The sequence below is a fragment of the Martes martes genome (assembly GCF_963455335.1).
Source record: "Martes martes genome assembly, chromosome: 7".
NCBI lineage: Eukaryota > Metazoa > Chordata > Mammalia > Carnivora > Mustelidae > Martes > Martes martes.
In genome coordinates this window covers 129,599,427-129,614,393 of record NC_137894.1, presented here as the reverse complement: position 1 = coordinate 129,614,393, position 14,967 = coordinate 129,599,427, and the positions used below count along the sequence as shown (strand labels likewise).

Sequence of the window (14,967 nt, the reverse complement as noted above, 5' to 3'; positions counted from 1 at the left end):
CACTATCAAGAACCCAAAATAAGCAAATGATATGTACACAATATATTTGGCTCTAAGTTTTCTGGAAGCCAACATTAAAAGACTACAACGAGAACCAAGCTGGTTACACATCATTTGTTTTCTGATGAAAGCTCACAAATTTATCTTCAGAGATAATTTTCCTGGAACTAGGCTAGACAGGAAGAACAATGTATCGGGAAGGTCCTTGTAAAAGGATTGTGCCCAATATCAGACTCTCCAAATAACCGTGCCCTTGCTAACAATACAAAGACAGTAGAATGAGTGTTTTCAGTGCTCCTCTATAATGATGTACCTGACCTAATGCAGAGGTGGGACCTGAAGGATCTAGATAAGAGCTCCAGTGCCCCAATTCTCTGCCCTTGAGCACTACCATCTCTCTCCCCATCCCACCTCCCTCCTTACTGCTCACAAAATTCCCAGACTTACTAAAGTTCCAAGAAGGCTGGGACTACTTTTGGCCACTTGCTGAATCTGCAAGTGTGTTAAAAAAAAGGGGGGGGGGGATTAGGAAGAAAGGTCTTAAAAATACTATTATCTACCCAGACCTCAATTTCTAATACCATTCCCCAATAAAAGGAACCAGGGATTCTTGGAGAAATGGTTGATCCTAGACTGGGGCAGAAAGTTACACAAGATGAGCCTGCTGCATTTTGTAGTACCAGAGATTAAGGATGCATTCAAAAACAAAACCAAGGGGTGCCTGGGTGGCTCAGTGGGTTAGGCCTCTGCCTTCAGCTCAGGTCATGATCTCAGTGTCCTGGGATCGAGCCCCTCATCGGGCTCTCTGCTCAGCAGGGAGCCTGCTTCCCCCTCTCTCTCTGCCTGCCTCCCTGCCTACTTGTGATCTCTCTCTCTCTGTCAAATAAATGAATAAAAAGTTCAAACCAAACCAAAACAAAACAAAAAAACAGAATGAGGGTATGTCAAAGGGACATAGAAGCCAAATGAAGGAGCTCCCAATAGCAAAAGCTGAAAGAATCTGAGCAACAAAATAAAGTAGTATTTGACTGCAATCCAAAGTGTAACTAGAAAATAAACATCCACAAGTCCATACTGATATAAAGGATTAAACACAGGAGAACAAATCTCCACGCAGAAAATTCAAATAATTTATGTAGAAAACAGCACTCTCAAGAAGACTGGGACTGAGCAAACCTCCTCACTCCTGAACTGTGGGCTGCACATGGTGATTTCCTTCCAGAGGGCACAAAAGTAACTTTCCAGTGGAAAAACCTAACCAACACTACCTCAGCCAGATGATCAAGGTCAATGGTAACAATGATAAATCATGTTGACAGTACGCTCCCTTAATATGATGTAATGAAAATGGCACTTTACCTCTGTGGGCTTCTTCCCCCAAACCCATAATCCCAATTTTATCATGAAGAAAACATCAGACAGGGGTGCCTGGGTGGCTCAGTGGGTTAAGCCTCTGCCTTCGGCTCAGGTCATGGTCTCAGGGTCCTGGGATCAAGCCCCACATCGGGCTCTCTGCCCAGCAGGGAGCCTGCTTCCCCTGCTCTCTCTGCCCGCCTCTCTGCCTCCTTGTGATCTCTCTCTCTCTCCTTCTGTCAAATAAATAAATAAAATCTTTAAAAGAAGAAAAAAAAGAAAACATCAGACAAATCCTAACAGATAGACATCCTATAAAATTACTTGACCAATATTCCTCTAAACTCAAAAGGTTGTCAAAAACTAGAAAATCTGAGAAACTGTCATAATCTAGAGGAGTCCAAAGAGACATGACTAAATACAAAATATCCTGGATGGGATCCTGGAACAGAAAAAAGGACATTAAGTGAAACTAAGGAAATCTAAATAAATATGGACTTTAGTCAATAATAATGTACCAACACTAGCTCATTCACTGTGACAAATATACCCAACTAAAGTAAAATGTTAACAGTAGGGAAAACTGGCCGTGGGGAATATGGCAGCTATACCATCTTCAGTTTTTCTGCAAATCTAAAACTCCTGAAATTAAAAATTTGTTTAAAAAAATACTATTCAGAAAGATGAAATCAAATGCATATATACACACATCTCTCCAGAGTCTCAAGAAATTTACCCCAAAAGCGCAGCCACTTTAGAAAATGGTGTGGAGATTCCTTAAGAAATTAAAAATAGAGCTACCCTAGGAGCCTGCAATTGCATGACCCTACAATTGCACTACTGGGTATTTACCCCAAAGATACAGATGTGGTGAAAAGAAGGGCCATCTGTACCCCAATGTTCACAGCTACAACAGCCACAGTCGCCAAACTGTGGAAAGAGCCAAGATGCCCTTCAACAGACGAATGGATAAAGAAGATATGGTATATATATACAATGGAATATTACGCAGCCATCAGAAAGGATGAATACCCAACTTTTCTATCAACATGGATGGGCCTGGAGGAGATTATGCTGAGTGAAATAAGTCAAGCAGAGAGAGTCAATTATCATATGGTTTCACTTACTTGTGGAGCATAAGGAATAACACGGAGGACATCGGGAGTTGGAGAGAAGTGAGATGAGGGAAATTGGAGGGGGAGATGAACCATGAGAGACTGTGGACTCTGAGAAACAAACTGAGGGTTTTGGGGGGGGCGGTCAGGGGTTGGGTGAGCCTGGTGGTGGGTATTAAGGAGGGCACGTATTGCATGGAGCACTGGGTGTGGTGCATAAACAATGAATCCTAGAACACTAGAAAAATAAAATTACAAAAAAAAAAAAAAAGAAATTTACAGTCTACTCAGAGCCAAGAAAGCATCAAGCATCTTTTTTTCAAATTATAGTGCGTTTTTAAAAAAAGATTATTTATTTATTTATAGCACATGCAAGCAGCGGGAGGGGCAAAGGGAGAGGGAGAGAGAGAATCTCAAGCAGACTCCACAGTGAGCAGAGCCCGATAATCCTATGACCCTGAGACCATGACCTGAGCAAAAACTGAGAGTTGGATGCTTAAAAGACTGAGTCACCCAGGCACCCCGCATCAAATTATTTTCACAAACTTTTTTGAGATATATACAAAGTTACTTTAGACAAAATCTGTATTTATTCCTGTAAAATAACATATGATGCATGGGGAAGGTGGCGAGTCTGTCTTTGTATTAGCACAGGTCACACATTGCTTTCACTCACTCAATCAGCTCCATACCCCAACAGTCCAAGAAAATGCTAGAAAATAAACAACAAACAAAAACACTTCATTTCCAGGAGGGCTACCACAGCAGCAGAGATCAATCAGCTTACAGCTTTGGTGTAACTGGTGAAAATCTGAAGATGTAACTTCCTTCAAATAGACTCCTCCTTGCACTCTGTCTTCCTCAGGTTTACAATCAGTCTGTGGTAGAACATTTGAGTATACAAAGTGTACATATATTTTCAGGGTAACTGTATCAACCTCTGAAGCCCTGGAATGACTAACTCAGGAATTCAGAAACATCAGGTCCCTTGTAGCAGCCTTGTACCCTGATAAAAATGAACTGAAACAGAAACACCTATCCTCTTCTCCCTTTGAGAGACAGCACAGCATAAGAGATTGAATGTTCTAGAGTCAGATCTCAGGTTTGTGTTCAAATCACAACTGTGTCACTTACTAGCTGTAAAGTTTTGGGCATATTCCTTATCAGGACAATAGCATACACTTTTTGAGGTTACTGTGAAGACTGAATTTAATACAGGTAAAAGCGCCTGGAATGGTGTCTGGCACATGGCAAGCACTCAGTAAGTGTCACTATTATCATCACGGTCATTGGCACTATTATGATTAACTGCTTGTTAGTAACAACTCAGAACTCCATAAACATTTAGGTCACTAACCATACTTCCCAACCAAACTACATAAAATACACTATAATGACTAAACCCAGGGATAGTTAGAGCCAAATGGTTACCGCACAGAAACAGAAAAAGACAGAAAGGTAAATTCTCAAGGAAGCAGGAGCAAGATTTAAAAACTGAAGGGATACAAAATGTCCAACTAAGCAGGTGTTCCATGATACCTTCTAGCTGCTAACAAGGGGGTAGTAAGAAACACAGGAGGACCCCAGCATTTCCTGCATATGTTTTTTAACCTGATAAATAATAAACTACAGGAAGGACCCAACACTGGAGGGGAGGGGGGGAGGGGAGAGTGTTACATGTGCATGATTAGGGGTGGTAGGCCTATATCCTTCTACTGGTAAAAGTTCATGAGTGAATCTCGAGCCATGGGGTCTATTACCCTAAGACATAAAAAATGAGAAAGAAGACCAGATCACTGAAGATGCTGTAGTTTTAGACTAGAAAAATGGTACAGCAGTCTCCCCATATCCTTGGTTTTGTTTTCTGTGGTTCCAGTCACCTGCAGTCCACTGCGGTATGGAAGGAGATGATCCTCCATCAGATGTGCGTTCAGAAGATCAGCAGTGGCCTAATGCTACTTCACAATGTCTACGTCATTCACCTCACTTCTTCTCATCACACAGACATTTCATCATCTCACATCATCACAAGAAAGGTAAGCTACCACATGTCACCACTGTTTTCTAACTTGAAGAACACAAGTAACGGATGGCCTAGAAGCGATATATAATGGGCATAAAATTAATTTACCCTGATCTTTCAAACAACAGCAAATTCCAACCAAGTCTACCAGTTGCATCCCTGAAAGCAAAGGATCACATCTAGATTATTTGCAAAACAAAGTCAAACTTAGGCTACAAGCAGCATTTAGCAACACTAAATTCTTTCCAATTTCTAACACGACATAGCACAGCACAGAAGTACTGCTTGAGGAGGCTTGTCAAAGTGATGAAACTTGCGGCACCTGGGTGGCTCAGTAGGTTCAGCATCTGACTCTTGGTTTTGGCTCTGGTTTTGATCTCAGGGTCCTGAGACTGAGCTATGTCAGGATCCACACTCAGTGGGGAGTCTGCCTGAGATTCTCCCTCTCAATCTGCCCCCCTCCTCTAAAATAAACGAATACATAAAATCTCTCTTTTTTTTTTTGGAAGATTTTTAAATGTATTTATTTGTCAGAGAGAGAGAGAGAGAGAGAGTGAGAGCGAGCGCGAGCCCAAGCAGGGGGAGCAGCAGGCAGAGGGAGAAGCAGGCTTCCAGCTGAGCAACGAACCCAATGCAGGACTTGACCCCAGAACCCTGGGACCATGACCTGAGCCGAAAGCAGATACTTAACCAACTGAGCCACCCAGACATCCCAAAAAGGATCCTTTAAAAAAAAAAAAAAGGAAGAAGTAGTCGTGTTAAAAATCAGAAATGGAAAATTTCCAGCACTGGGTATGATAATGGATAGATGCTGTCCTCCTACTTCTATCAACATTTGCTACATTAACTCAATACAGGCAAAACGTCATGCTTGACTGGGTGAGGGGAGGAGGAGGAGTTGAGAGGAAGAAAGGAAGAAAGAGAGGGAGGAAGGGAGGGAATGAGAACGAAAGACCAGTTGCTGCCCTAACAATACTACTGCGGGGGTGAAGCCAGATCAAATGTTTTTTTTCATACTGTTCCAAAGTTATTTACGGTAAAAACCTCCAGCGTGACCCTTTTAGGCACAAACAAAGCCTTGTTCTTTCTTAACAACTAGTCCCTTGATTTCCCACACGTTACGTTGAACAATGAGGTTTGGGGCACAGGATAAAGCAGATGACATCAACCTCCCTCAAGTAAGAGGCTTGTTTGGGAGTCCAGATTCTGGTCTGTGGCCAGCTAGCTGACTTCACAGAGGGCTCTACTGTCCAGACTGCCTGGCTGAGCATGCATATGGGGGCAATGGCTCAGATCTAACCGCCAGTCAGCAATTCACGCGAGGACAGCAGAGAAGTAATTGTACTCTGCTAGATTACCTTCATAAATCTGTTCCATTTTCCTAGAAACTAGGCTCAGTCTTCAGAAGCCATCATAAAGACATGGCATAGCAATTTCAATTTCTAAGCAGCCCTTTTCTCTGCATCAGTTCAAAACAGAAGGCTGCAGACAACTGTTCACCTAATAAGAGAGATTTAAATGAAGTAACATACTGTTTAACTTTTACAGAGAAGGAAACACAAGGTCAGAAATCTTGTATATGATACAAAAAGAAACTAGCTTTTAATACTATTTTTTTAAAGAGGTATCTTTTTTTTTAAATTTAAGATTTTTATTTGTTTATTTGACAGACAGAGATCACAAGTAGGCAGAGAGACAGGCAGAGAGAGGAGGAAGCAGGCTCCCTGCCGAGCAGAGAGCCAGATGCAGGGCTCGATCCCAGGACCCTGGGATCATGACCCGAGCCGAAGGCAGAGGCTTTAACCCATTGAGCCACCCAGGCGCCCCAGCTTTTAATACTATTAAATGCTAATGTATCAATTACCCTTCTTTATTAAACCACCTATTTATTGAACTGTTTCTAACCTAGGACAATAGTCACATCAAATGTCAATTTGAAAGACAGATTCTTCCCAACAGAAAAAGATTAGCCCTTACTACAGATGTCAGTAATAAAATGAAGTAACTGTTGTAAATAAAAGAATCTCAAAACTATAGCATATATATGCGTATGTGTATACACACATGTGCACACACACAATCCTTCCATAGCTTTCAGTGGGCAAAAAAAAGTTAAAAGCCAATGGTTTCCCAGCTGCCAAGATGCACCTCGATAATTTTTAGGCTTAAACTGAGACATGCCTATGACTCAAGGCTGAGCCCTTCAAGTGATCTGTTTGGCTTTCTAGAAGCTAGCTGAGAGAGAGTGGCACAACTAGGTATTAACATCCAGTGAAAAATGACCGCATTTACCAAAATGAATTGTTAATTAGCAGTAGCACTCTTGGAAAACGACAATGAAAAAAAGTCAGACTGATCAGACTATTTGGAAGAGGCTGAAAAAGCATAAATCATTTCAGTTATTACCATTAAGCTTTTCTTTCTTTTGGGGTGATGATTAGGACAACTGCAGACAACTGCTTTTCTCTCTCTGTAATCTATTTCTAAAGTATAAATCGCCCTTAGGCAACAACCCATCTCATCCCCTAAAATTCATTCACCCTCCAATTTCCTCTATTAACAAGCATTCTAACTAATAAGTGGTATTGGAGCTTATTAAACTATTATAATATCATCTAGTCTTAATAAAAATATGGTTTTCAATTCAAAAATCAACAGAGTTGAGATTCTGAGTCCCTACAACAGACTTTTTATGGACCTGAAACAATGAAGAAAATTTATACATTCACTATAAATGATGAGTCAATGATGAGTCAGTACTTCCTGCTTCAATTTCGTGAGGCAAAGTCTTTAAATCTGATACTACTTAGCCTGAGTTAGCCTCACTTTGTGAAAAGAACAGGGAAGGGTGATATGGGATAAATTCAGTACAAATGTCAACACAAAACACATTTTATAGGCCAGATTTCTTAGCAGCAGAGTCCCACCCATCATTTCAATCCATTTCTCTGTTCAGATAGCCCTGTTCAGAAAGGCCTTCCCTGACCACTCAAATACTCTTTACCCTTCAGTCACTCCCTACCTGCTACTATTTGATTTTTCTTTACAGTCCTTATTGCTACCTGCAATTGTGTGTATTTTTTGAACTGTATTTTTTGAACTTGCTGTCGTTGTTCGCCAGTAGAACTCAAGGACCTTGTCTGCTGTTCATCCCCATTTCCCCACTTAGGTCTGACATATACTAAACATTAAAATATTTATCGCATGAATAGGAGAATCACAAACAAAATCCACAGAAGTCTTCTCATTATAATATACTTTATCAAGTTACTGCAATGACATAAACAGGGGAGTCAGATTAGCAATTCAATTTTCATTCAGTAGAGAGGAAACAAAAGAGTACCAGTATATATGACCCATCCCCTGAATAATAAAGAACCACCTCAATCATCCTTCCAACAATTCTATGAGATCTATCATCCCCATCTTACAGATCAGAGACCCAAGGAGAAGAGTTAAGTAATTCCCTCAAGACCATACACCCTTTTCTTTTTTTTTTTTTAAGGTTTTATTTATTTATTTGACAGAGAGAGAGATCACAAGTAGGCGGAGAGGCAGGCAGAGAGAGAGGGGGAAGCAGGCTCCCCACCAAGCAGAGAGCCCGACGCAGGGCTCGATCCCAGGACCCTGAGATCCTGACCTGAGCTGAAGGCGAAGGCGTTAACCCACTGAGCCACCCAGGCGCCCCAAGACCGTACACCCTTTAAGTGGTGAAGCTGCTGAGATTTGAACTCAAATCTGTCTGACTCCAGATCCACGTTCTTTCCACTCTACTTCTATTTAATACAACTAATATATTTAAATCAGTTGTACAACAATGAATACATAGTACATTAAATTTAAGACACAAAGATGAATGAGATATTAAAGACTTCACAAAGTAAGTGCCATACTACATCCAAAGTGCCATGTCAAACAGGATTATAATGGAAATACATCGGAGGGTGTACAGGCAAATGCCAGTCCATATTAACAGAACACTGTATTCAAGGTACTGCACGGGGTTCAGTATGGTGAGAGTCAGGAATGGGAGAAAAGAAGTGAAGAGGAAGAAAGAGGAGAAAAAAATTAAGAGATAAGGGCAGGACACTGCCAATTCATTTGTTCATTAACCCTTTATGTGAAATCCTACTATGTACTATGTGCCAGGCACTGTAACAGGCATTCAACGATGAGACACAGTCTCTGCTCAACGACATTCACAAAAATCCTTATGAGAGAGCCTGCCTCATTCAGAGCAACAATGAAACATCAAGCCCAGCTGCCCAGGTTTTGCACTTCAGAAAGCCTCCAGCCCCCCTCTTTTTTTTTTTTTTAAGATTTTTATTTATTCATTCAACACAGAGGGAGAGATCACAAGTAGGCAGAGAGGCAGGCAGAGAGAGAGAGGAGGAAGCAGGCTCCCCGCTGAGCAGAGAGCCCCATGTGGGGCTCGATCCCAGGACCCTGAGGTCACGACCTGAGCCGAAGGCAGAGGCCCAACCCACTGAGCCACCCAGGCGCCCCCCACCCCTTAACCTTAACCCAAATGCTGCCTGAACCAATGACAAATGACCCAAGAGAAGACATCAATAGGCTGTAAGAAACCTAGAATGTGGCCTGGCATATAAAAAGAGTTAAACCAATCAGATTCTCTCACTCAAGAGGTATACTTCGGAAGCAGAAATGACGCACAAAGAGAATCCTTGAGCAGAGTTTGGGACATGAGTGGTCAAAAGTTAAGAGAAAGTGAAGCAATGCTATGAAAAAAGGTTACAAACTATGACGAGGAACTGGATCAAGCCCACAAAAGTGTTCTGTGACCTGCACACAATATTAAATTTTGTTAAATGACACCCGGCTTGTGTTCTCTAAAACACTATTCCCCACAAAAGGGACCTGAACTCCTTGAAGCAGTAACTGCTTCCAGGTCAGAGGTTGGACAAACAAAGATGGGCCTACGATACCTTTTCCACAAAACAGGGAAGCTATCAAAATCTAACAGGGCTGTTGTCAAAAGGATACGAGAGTCAAAGGGACACCTGAGTATAAAGAAACAATCCAACTGATAAAAACAGTAACTCTAAAAACAGAAATGGTAACAAAAAATGGTTTCAGTATAATACTTAAAATAAAATAAAACAAAATACAATAAACACCTGGGGCACGTGGGTGGCTCAGACAGTTGAGTGTCCAACTTTTTTTTTTTTTTAGATTTTATTTATTTATTTGACACACACACACACACACACACACACACACATACACAGAGACATTACAAGTAGGCAGAGAGGCAGGCAGAGGGAGAAGGGGAAGCAGGCTTCCCACGGAGCAGAGAGCCTGATGCGGGGCTCGATCCCAGGACCCTGAGATCATGACCCGAGCCAAAGGCAGAGGCCTAACCCACTGAGCCACCCAGGCGCCCCAAGTGTCCAACTCCTGATTTCAGCTCAGGTCATGATCTCAGGGTCTGGAGATCACACCATGTGTTGGGCTCTGTGCTCAATGGGGAGTCTGCTTCTCTCCCTCTGCCCTTGCCCCTGTTCGCTCTCCAACATAAATAAGTAAATCTTAAAACAAACAAACAAAAAACACCTTCTTCCAACCACATTGGAAAAGACAAGGGCAACAAAAACTGTCAAGAAGGAATGAATTGTGTTTATCCTATAAATTTTAGGGTAACCAAATGGTCTTAAAAATTGATGAATTCCTGCGGTGCCTGAGTGGCTCAGTCACTAGGCATCTGCTTTTGGTTTGGGTCATGGCCCTGAGTTCCTGGGATCAAAACCTGCATCGGGTTCCCTGCTCAGCGGGAGGCCTGCTTCTCCCTCTCCCACTCCCCCTGCTTGTATTCCCTCTCTCACTGAGGGAATGTGTCTCTCTCTCTCTCTCTCCCTCAAATAAATAAAATCTTTAAAAAAGGATTGATGAATTCTTGGGGAGCCTGGGTAGCTCAGTAGATGGAGCATCTGACTCTTCATTTTGGCTCAGGTAATGATCTTGGGTCCTGGGATCAAGACCTGTGTCAGGCTCCATGCTCAGCTGGGTGTCTGCTTGGTATTCTCTCTCCCTCTACCTGCTTGTCCTGTACACATGCTCGCTCGCTCTCTCTCTATAAATAAATAAATCCTTTTAAAAAATTGGTGAATTCTTTAAGAATAATTCCAGCTAACAGGTTTTTGGGTGGCTCAGTTGGTTAAGTATTTGCCTTCATTCAGCTCAGGTCATGATCTCCAGGTCCTGGGACTGAGCCCCAAATCAGGCTCCCTGCTCAGTGGGGAGTCTGCTTCTCCCTGTCTCCACCCGTCAAGTGTGCTCTCTCTCTCAAATAAATAAATAAAATCCTTAGAAAGGAAAAAAAATAATTCGAGATAATAAATATGGAAGGAATAACAAAATTAGAAAAATCATCGTTACACAACCTTAATAAAACAATAAATTCGCACAGCAGTTATCAATGGACCGATAAGTAAAAGACTGAGAAGCTTTACAAGGGAGGCGCTGAGCTGTTACCACCTTGGTAGGTAGTAGGATAATACCCACCTCCCCAAAGAAGTCCACATCCTAATCCTTAGAACCTGTGAATGTTGTATTACACGGCAAAAGAGGTTTTGCAAGTGTGATCAGAGGCTGAGATAAGGAGATTATCACAGGGTGCTTATACCGGAAAGAGAGAGGCAGAGGAGAGAGGGAGGGGTGAGAAACAGAAAAAGATTTAGAGATACTAATTACTGGCTTTCAGGATGCAGGAAGGGGTCACCAACTAAAGAATGCGGGTGGTCTCTAGACAATGGAAAAGGCAAGGAAACAGATTCTCCCCTAGAATCTTCAGAAACAACACTGCCTTGTTGACACCTTGATTTTAGGACTTCTGACCTCCAGAACTATAATATAAATGCATCTTGTTTTATGTTACTGAGTTTGTCATAATTTGTTACAGCAGCAGTAGGCTACTACTACACACGTGGACCCATTGATCAATCTTAGCACTAAGAGGCATGAAAAGTACAGTCCTCTGCCATGATACCACATACTCTCACCCGAAAGATAAACCTGAATCTAATTACATCTTTACAGCTGATTCCTTTTACAAGAAATATGGGGGAAGTGTTGAAATGCTACCTCAAGAAGTAAACAGACAAATCCACAACACAGGATATTCTTTAAAAACAACTGACTCTAACAATACAACTGCAAGAATAAAAAAAAGGAAGGAGAGTGAGTGAATTGCTCTAAATTGAAGAGACCTGAGAGATACAACAAATTAATTTAAAAATGTATTTCTGAGACAAGTGGAGAAACTTGAGTATGAATTGAGTGTACTATTAGCATTACTGTTAGTTTTGCGAGGTGTGGTTATAGCCACATTAACACGGTGGTTATGTTCATATTTTTAAAGAGATTCATGCTGAAGTATGCAAGATTGAAATACCACGCTATCTGGGACTTAGTTTAGAACAATTCAGCAGAAAATGTGAAGGGAGAGGCAGTTTCGATGAAAAAAGTGTGGCAACGTCCTGATAATTACTAAATCTGGGTACTGCACTTACAGTAGTGGGCTGACCATACTCTTTTCTACAAAGCTGCAAACAAACCAGGGACGCCGGGCTGCCTCAGTCAGTAGGGCATGCGACTCTTGATCTCAGGGTTGTGAGTTCAAGCCCCACATTGGCAATGCACCCTACTTAAAAAAAAAAAAAAAAAAGAAAAAAAAAACTTGCAAACAAACCAATGCGAAAACTAATCTGAATTATTGATATTTAAAAATCAGGAGCTTTCACATCAAAATCTGGATTTCTGACTTCGTATGAAAAATTAAACATGCCAATAAGGCCCACATCAAGAGATTAGTACTGGGTACTCCAAATTAACTGTTACTACTGCTCCCAGTTATCCCCCATTTATCGTTTCTGCTGCTGGTTTTAAACATGCCTGGCCCAATTCATTCATTTAGATTGACTACTGGGCATTTGGGTGTAGGACCCCAGGAGTAGTTCAATTAAGCTGGCTAGAAGCAAGAGAACAGAGCAGACATGGGGACGGCAAATGAGTGATAGCAAAATGCGAGCGTGTAGATGTACAGATTCCTGCTACTGAGGTCTCCCCAACAACCTTGGAGACAGATGTAATTCCCATGAGGCCACAAAGCGACATTATCCTGTATAAGTGCTCACTAGAAGCAAGGCCATATGCCTGATATTCTGGAAAATATGAACATGAAAATAATTCCTTCCCCCAGAATACTAACAGTTAAATAAGACAGATAAAGCAAAATAGCTACAATAGAAGATGAAAATAACTGAGTTTAGGGTATTGTTCAGGGTGGCTCATATAACATGCAAAGTGGAAAGCGACAAAGTAAAGCTTCAGATACAGATCATAGAGAGTACTACAGAGCATGCTGGGAAATTTAAACTTTATCAGATGAGCAACAGTGAGCCACTGAAGGGTTTCGAATTAGAAATACAAAGCAGGGGCACCTGGGTGGCTCAGTGGGTTAAAGCCTCTGCCTTCGACTCAGGTCATGATCCCAGGGTCCCGGGATCTAGCCGCACATCAGGCTCTCTGGTCAGCAGGGAGCCTGCTTCCCCCTTTCTCTCTGCCTGCCTCTCTGCCTACTTGTGTTCTCTGTCAAATAAATAAATCTTTAAAAAAAATAAAAAAGAAGAAGAAATACAAATCAGAGGGGCAACACTGGAGATGACAGTAATGTCTGCCTCATTGCTCAAATTCTCTTATTCTATGCACTGTATCCTTCCAGGAGCTGGCATCAAAACGTTGTATCTAAGCCTCTAAAATTAAACAATCACAGCTTTCTTGGCCAGACAGAAGTTTGGTACCTGAAGAGAATAATAAAACAAAGGGTCACTTGAGTAACACCCCTAAAAATAGTTTATATCTCCCAAATAAAGTATAAATAAATTGCATTTATTACCACTACTGGGTTCCAACACCTTAAACAAAAATAATAGTCTTATTACATCTGAAGCTCTATTAGAAAGTAAAATGTTTCTTCCTATTTAAAGACCCCTTTTGTTAAAACAAAACAAAACAAAACAAAACGCTTATTGCGAATAAATAAAGCACAATAAAATCTTGACTAAAATCGTATTAATGTTTCAAAGATCGGGCTGGTGATCCTAATAGCAAAACAGGACCAAACTGGCATTGTAATAGTAGTTATCACCATCTAAGAGTATTGCTGAAATTTACATAAAAATTGACCAAATCCAGACTCTGGGGTACCAGGAAATAAGTATTAGACTGAGACCATTTTGCGATCGGCTCTAACCAAACACAGGAATCACAAATAAAAAGGAGAGTGTAAGATTGCAGTACTTTTCTTTCCCCTTACTTAACTCCCAAACTAAGAATTCCAGCTCTGACATCATCTCTCTGAGCCTGTTTGCTCACGTGTAACATGAGGCCAAGGGTACCCACTTCATAGGGTAGAGTACGAACTAAATGGTATCACGTATAAAGGGGCACAGGACCTGACACACAGCCACCACTCAATAAAATCAGGTTTTTTTATTCACAGTAAGCTTCAGTGTCTCCATGATTTTCCTGCAGATACTGGTCTGTCTTAAGATACCCACAAATACTCAACACCCAGAGACTTCTTTGGAGAAACAAGTCACAGTTCAAGATACTTAAGACCGAAACTGGTACAGGACCCCGACCACGACCCAAAGTCGAGGCCGCCCCAGCGCAGCTGTCACTACATCCGCCAAGGCCTCACGGTCCTTCCAAGGGTTCCCAGGCATTGGCGCTCGGCCCCGCCCCGCGAACGCCAACCAGCGGGGTGAGGGGGCGGTCTTGACAGTGCACCCTGAGTGCCTCGAGGAGGCCAGGCCGCGCTCGAGGCCTCCGCCCGCCGGCTCCCGTCCCCATCCTCAGCCTCCCCTCGTCGACGCCTACAGTCTTCCCTCCCCGCGCCGCCCACTGCCGCACCTTAAGGTGGGTACGCAGGCCGCCAGCGCCCCCAGACTGGTCGGCGATCTCGTACGCGCCCGTCACCAGCAGGTCCTTGTGGATCTCCTCGCGGAGGCACTTGCGGGAGTTAATGGGAAGATGGAAGGAGATGGCGAACACCGAGCTGGGGCCGAGCAGGAGTAAAAGCAGCAGTGCTAACGGGCAAAGGCCACGCTGAGCTGGTGGGCCGGACAAACCCGACATGGTGCCGGAGACTGCTCACCCCTTCGGGCCTCTCCCGCGCCGGAACCGGGAGGGCCCACGTGATTCACCTCTGACCCAATGCCGTGGGCGCCATTTTGGAGACTGGCAAATAGACGAGGACCGCAAGATAAGTCTTTTGAAAGGGAAGAAAGGATACGACACCACGTAGTATCCACAAGTTAAAGTGGTTAAGTAAGGTTTTCCAGCTGTTTACTGCCCAAGTTTCATTTTTGTTGAGCTTAGCGACTGCTCAGTCAGCCGTAACAAGTATGGGCAGCCCTGGAAGTAATTCTCCTTTAGCTTCCGGAAGTAGTAGCC

The 14,967-nt window shown here is 42.5% G+C and overlaps 1 protein-coding gene across 1 annotated transcript in view; it reads right to left on the bottom strand.

Moving 5' to 3' along the window:
• The window catches only part of TMED10 (transmembrane p24 trafficking protein 10), a 37,720-nt gene extending 22,954 nt beyond the window's left edge, over nt 1–14,766 (bottom strand). Inside the window, exon 1 of the mRNA XM_080807353.1 lies at nt 14,425–14,766. Within this exon, the coding sequence (XP_080663479.1) occupies nt 14,425–14,649 (225 nt within the window). The 5' untranslated portion in view covers nt 14,650–14,766. The remainder of the gene's footprint in view (nt 1–14,424) is intronic.
• Between the last annotated feature and the right edge of the window lie 201 nt (nt 14,767–14,967).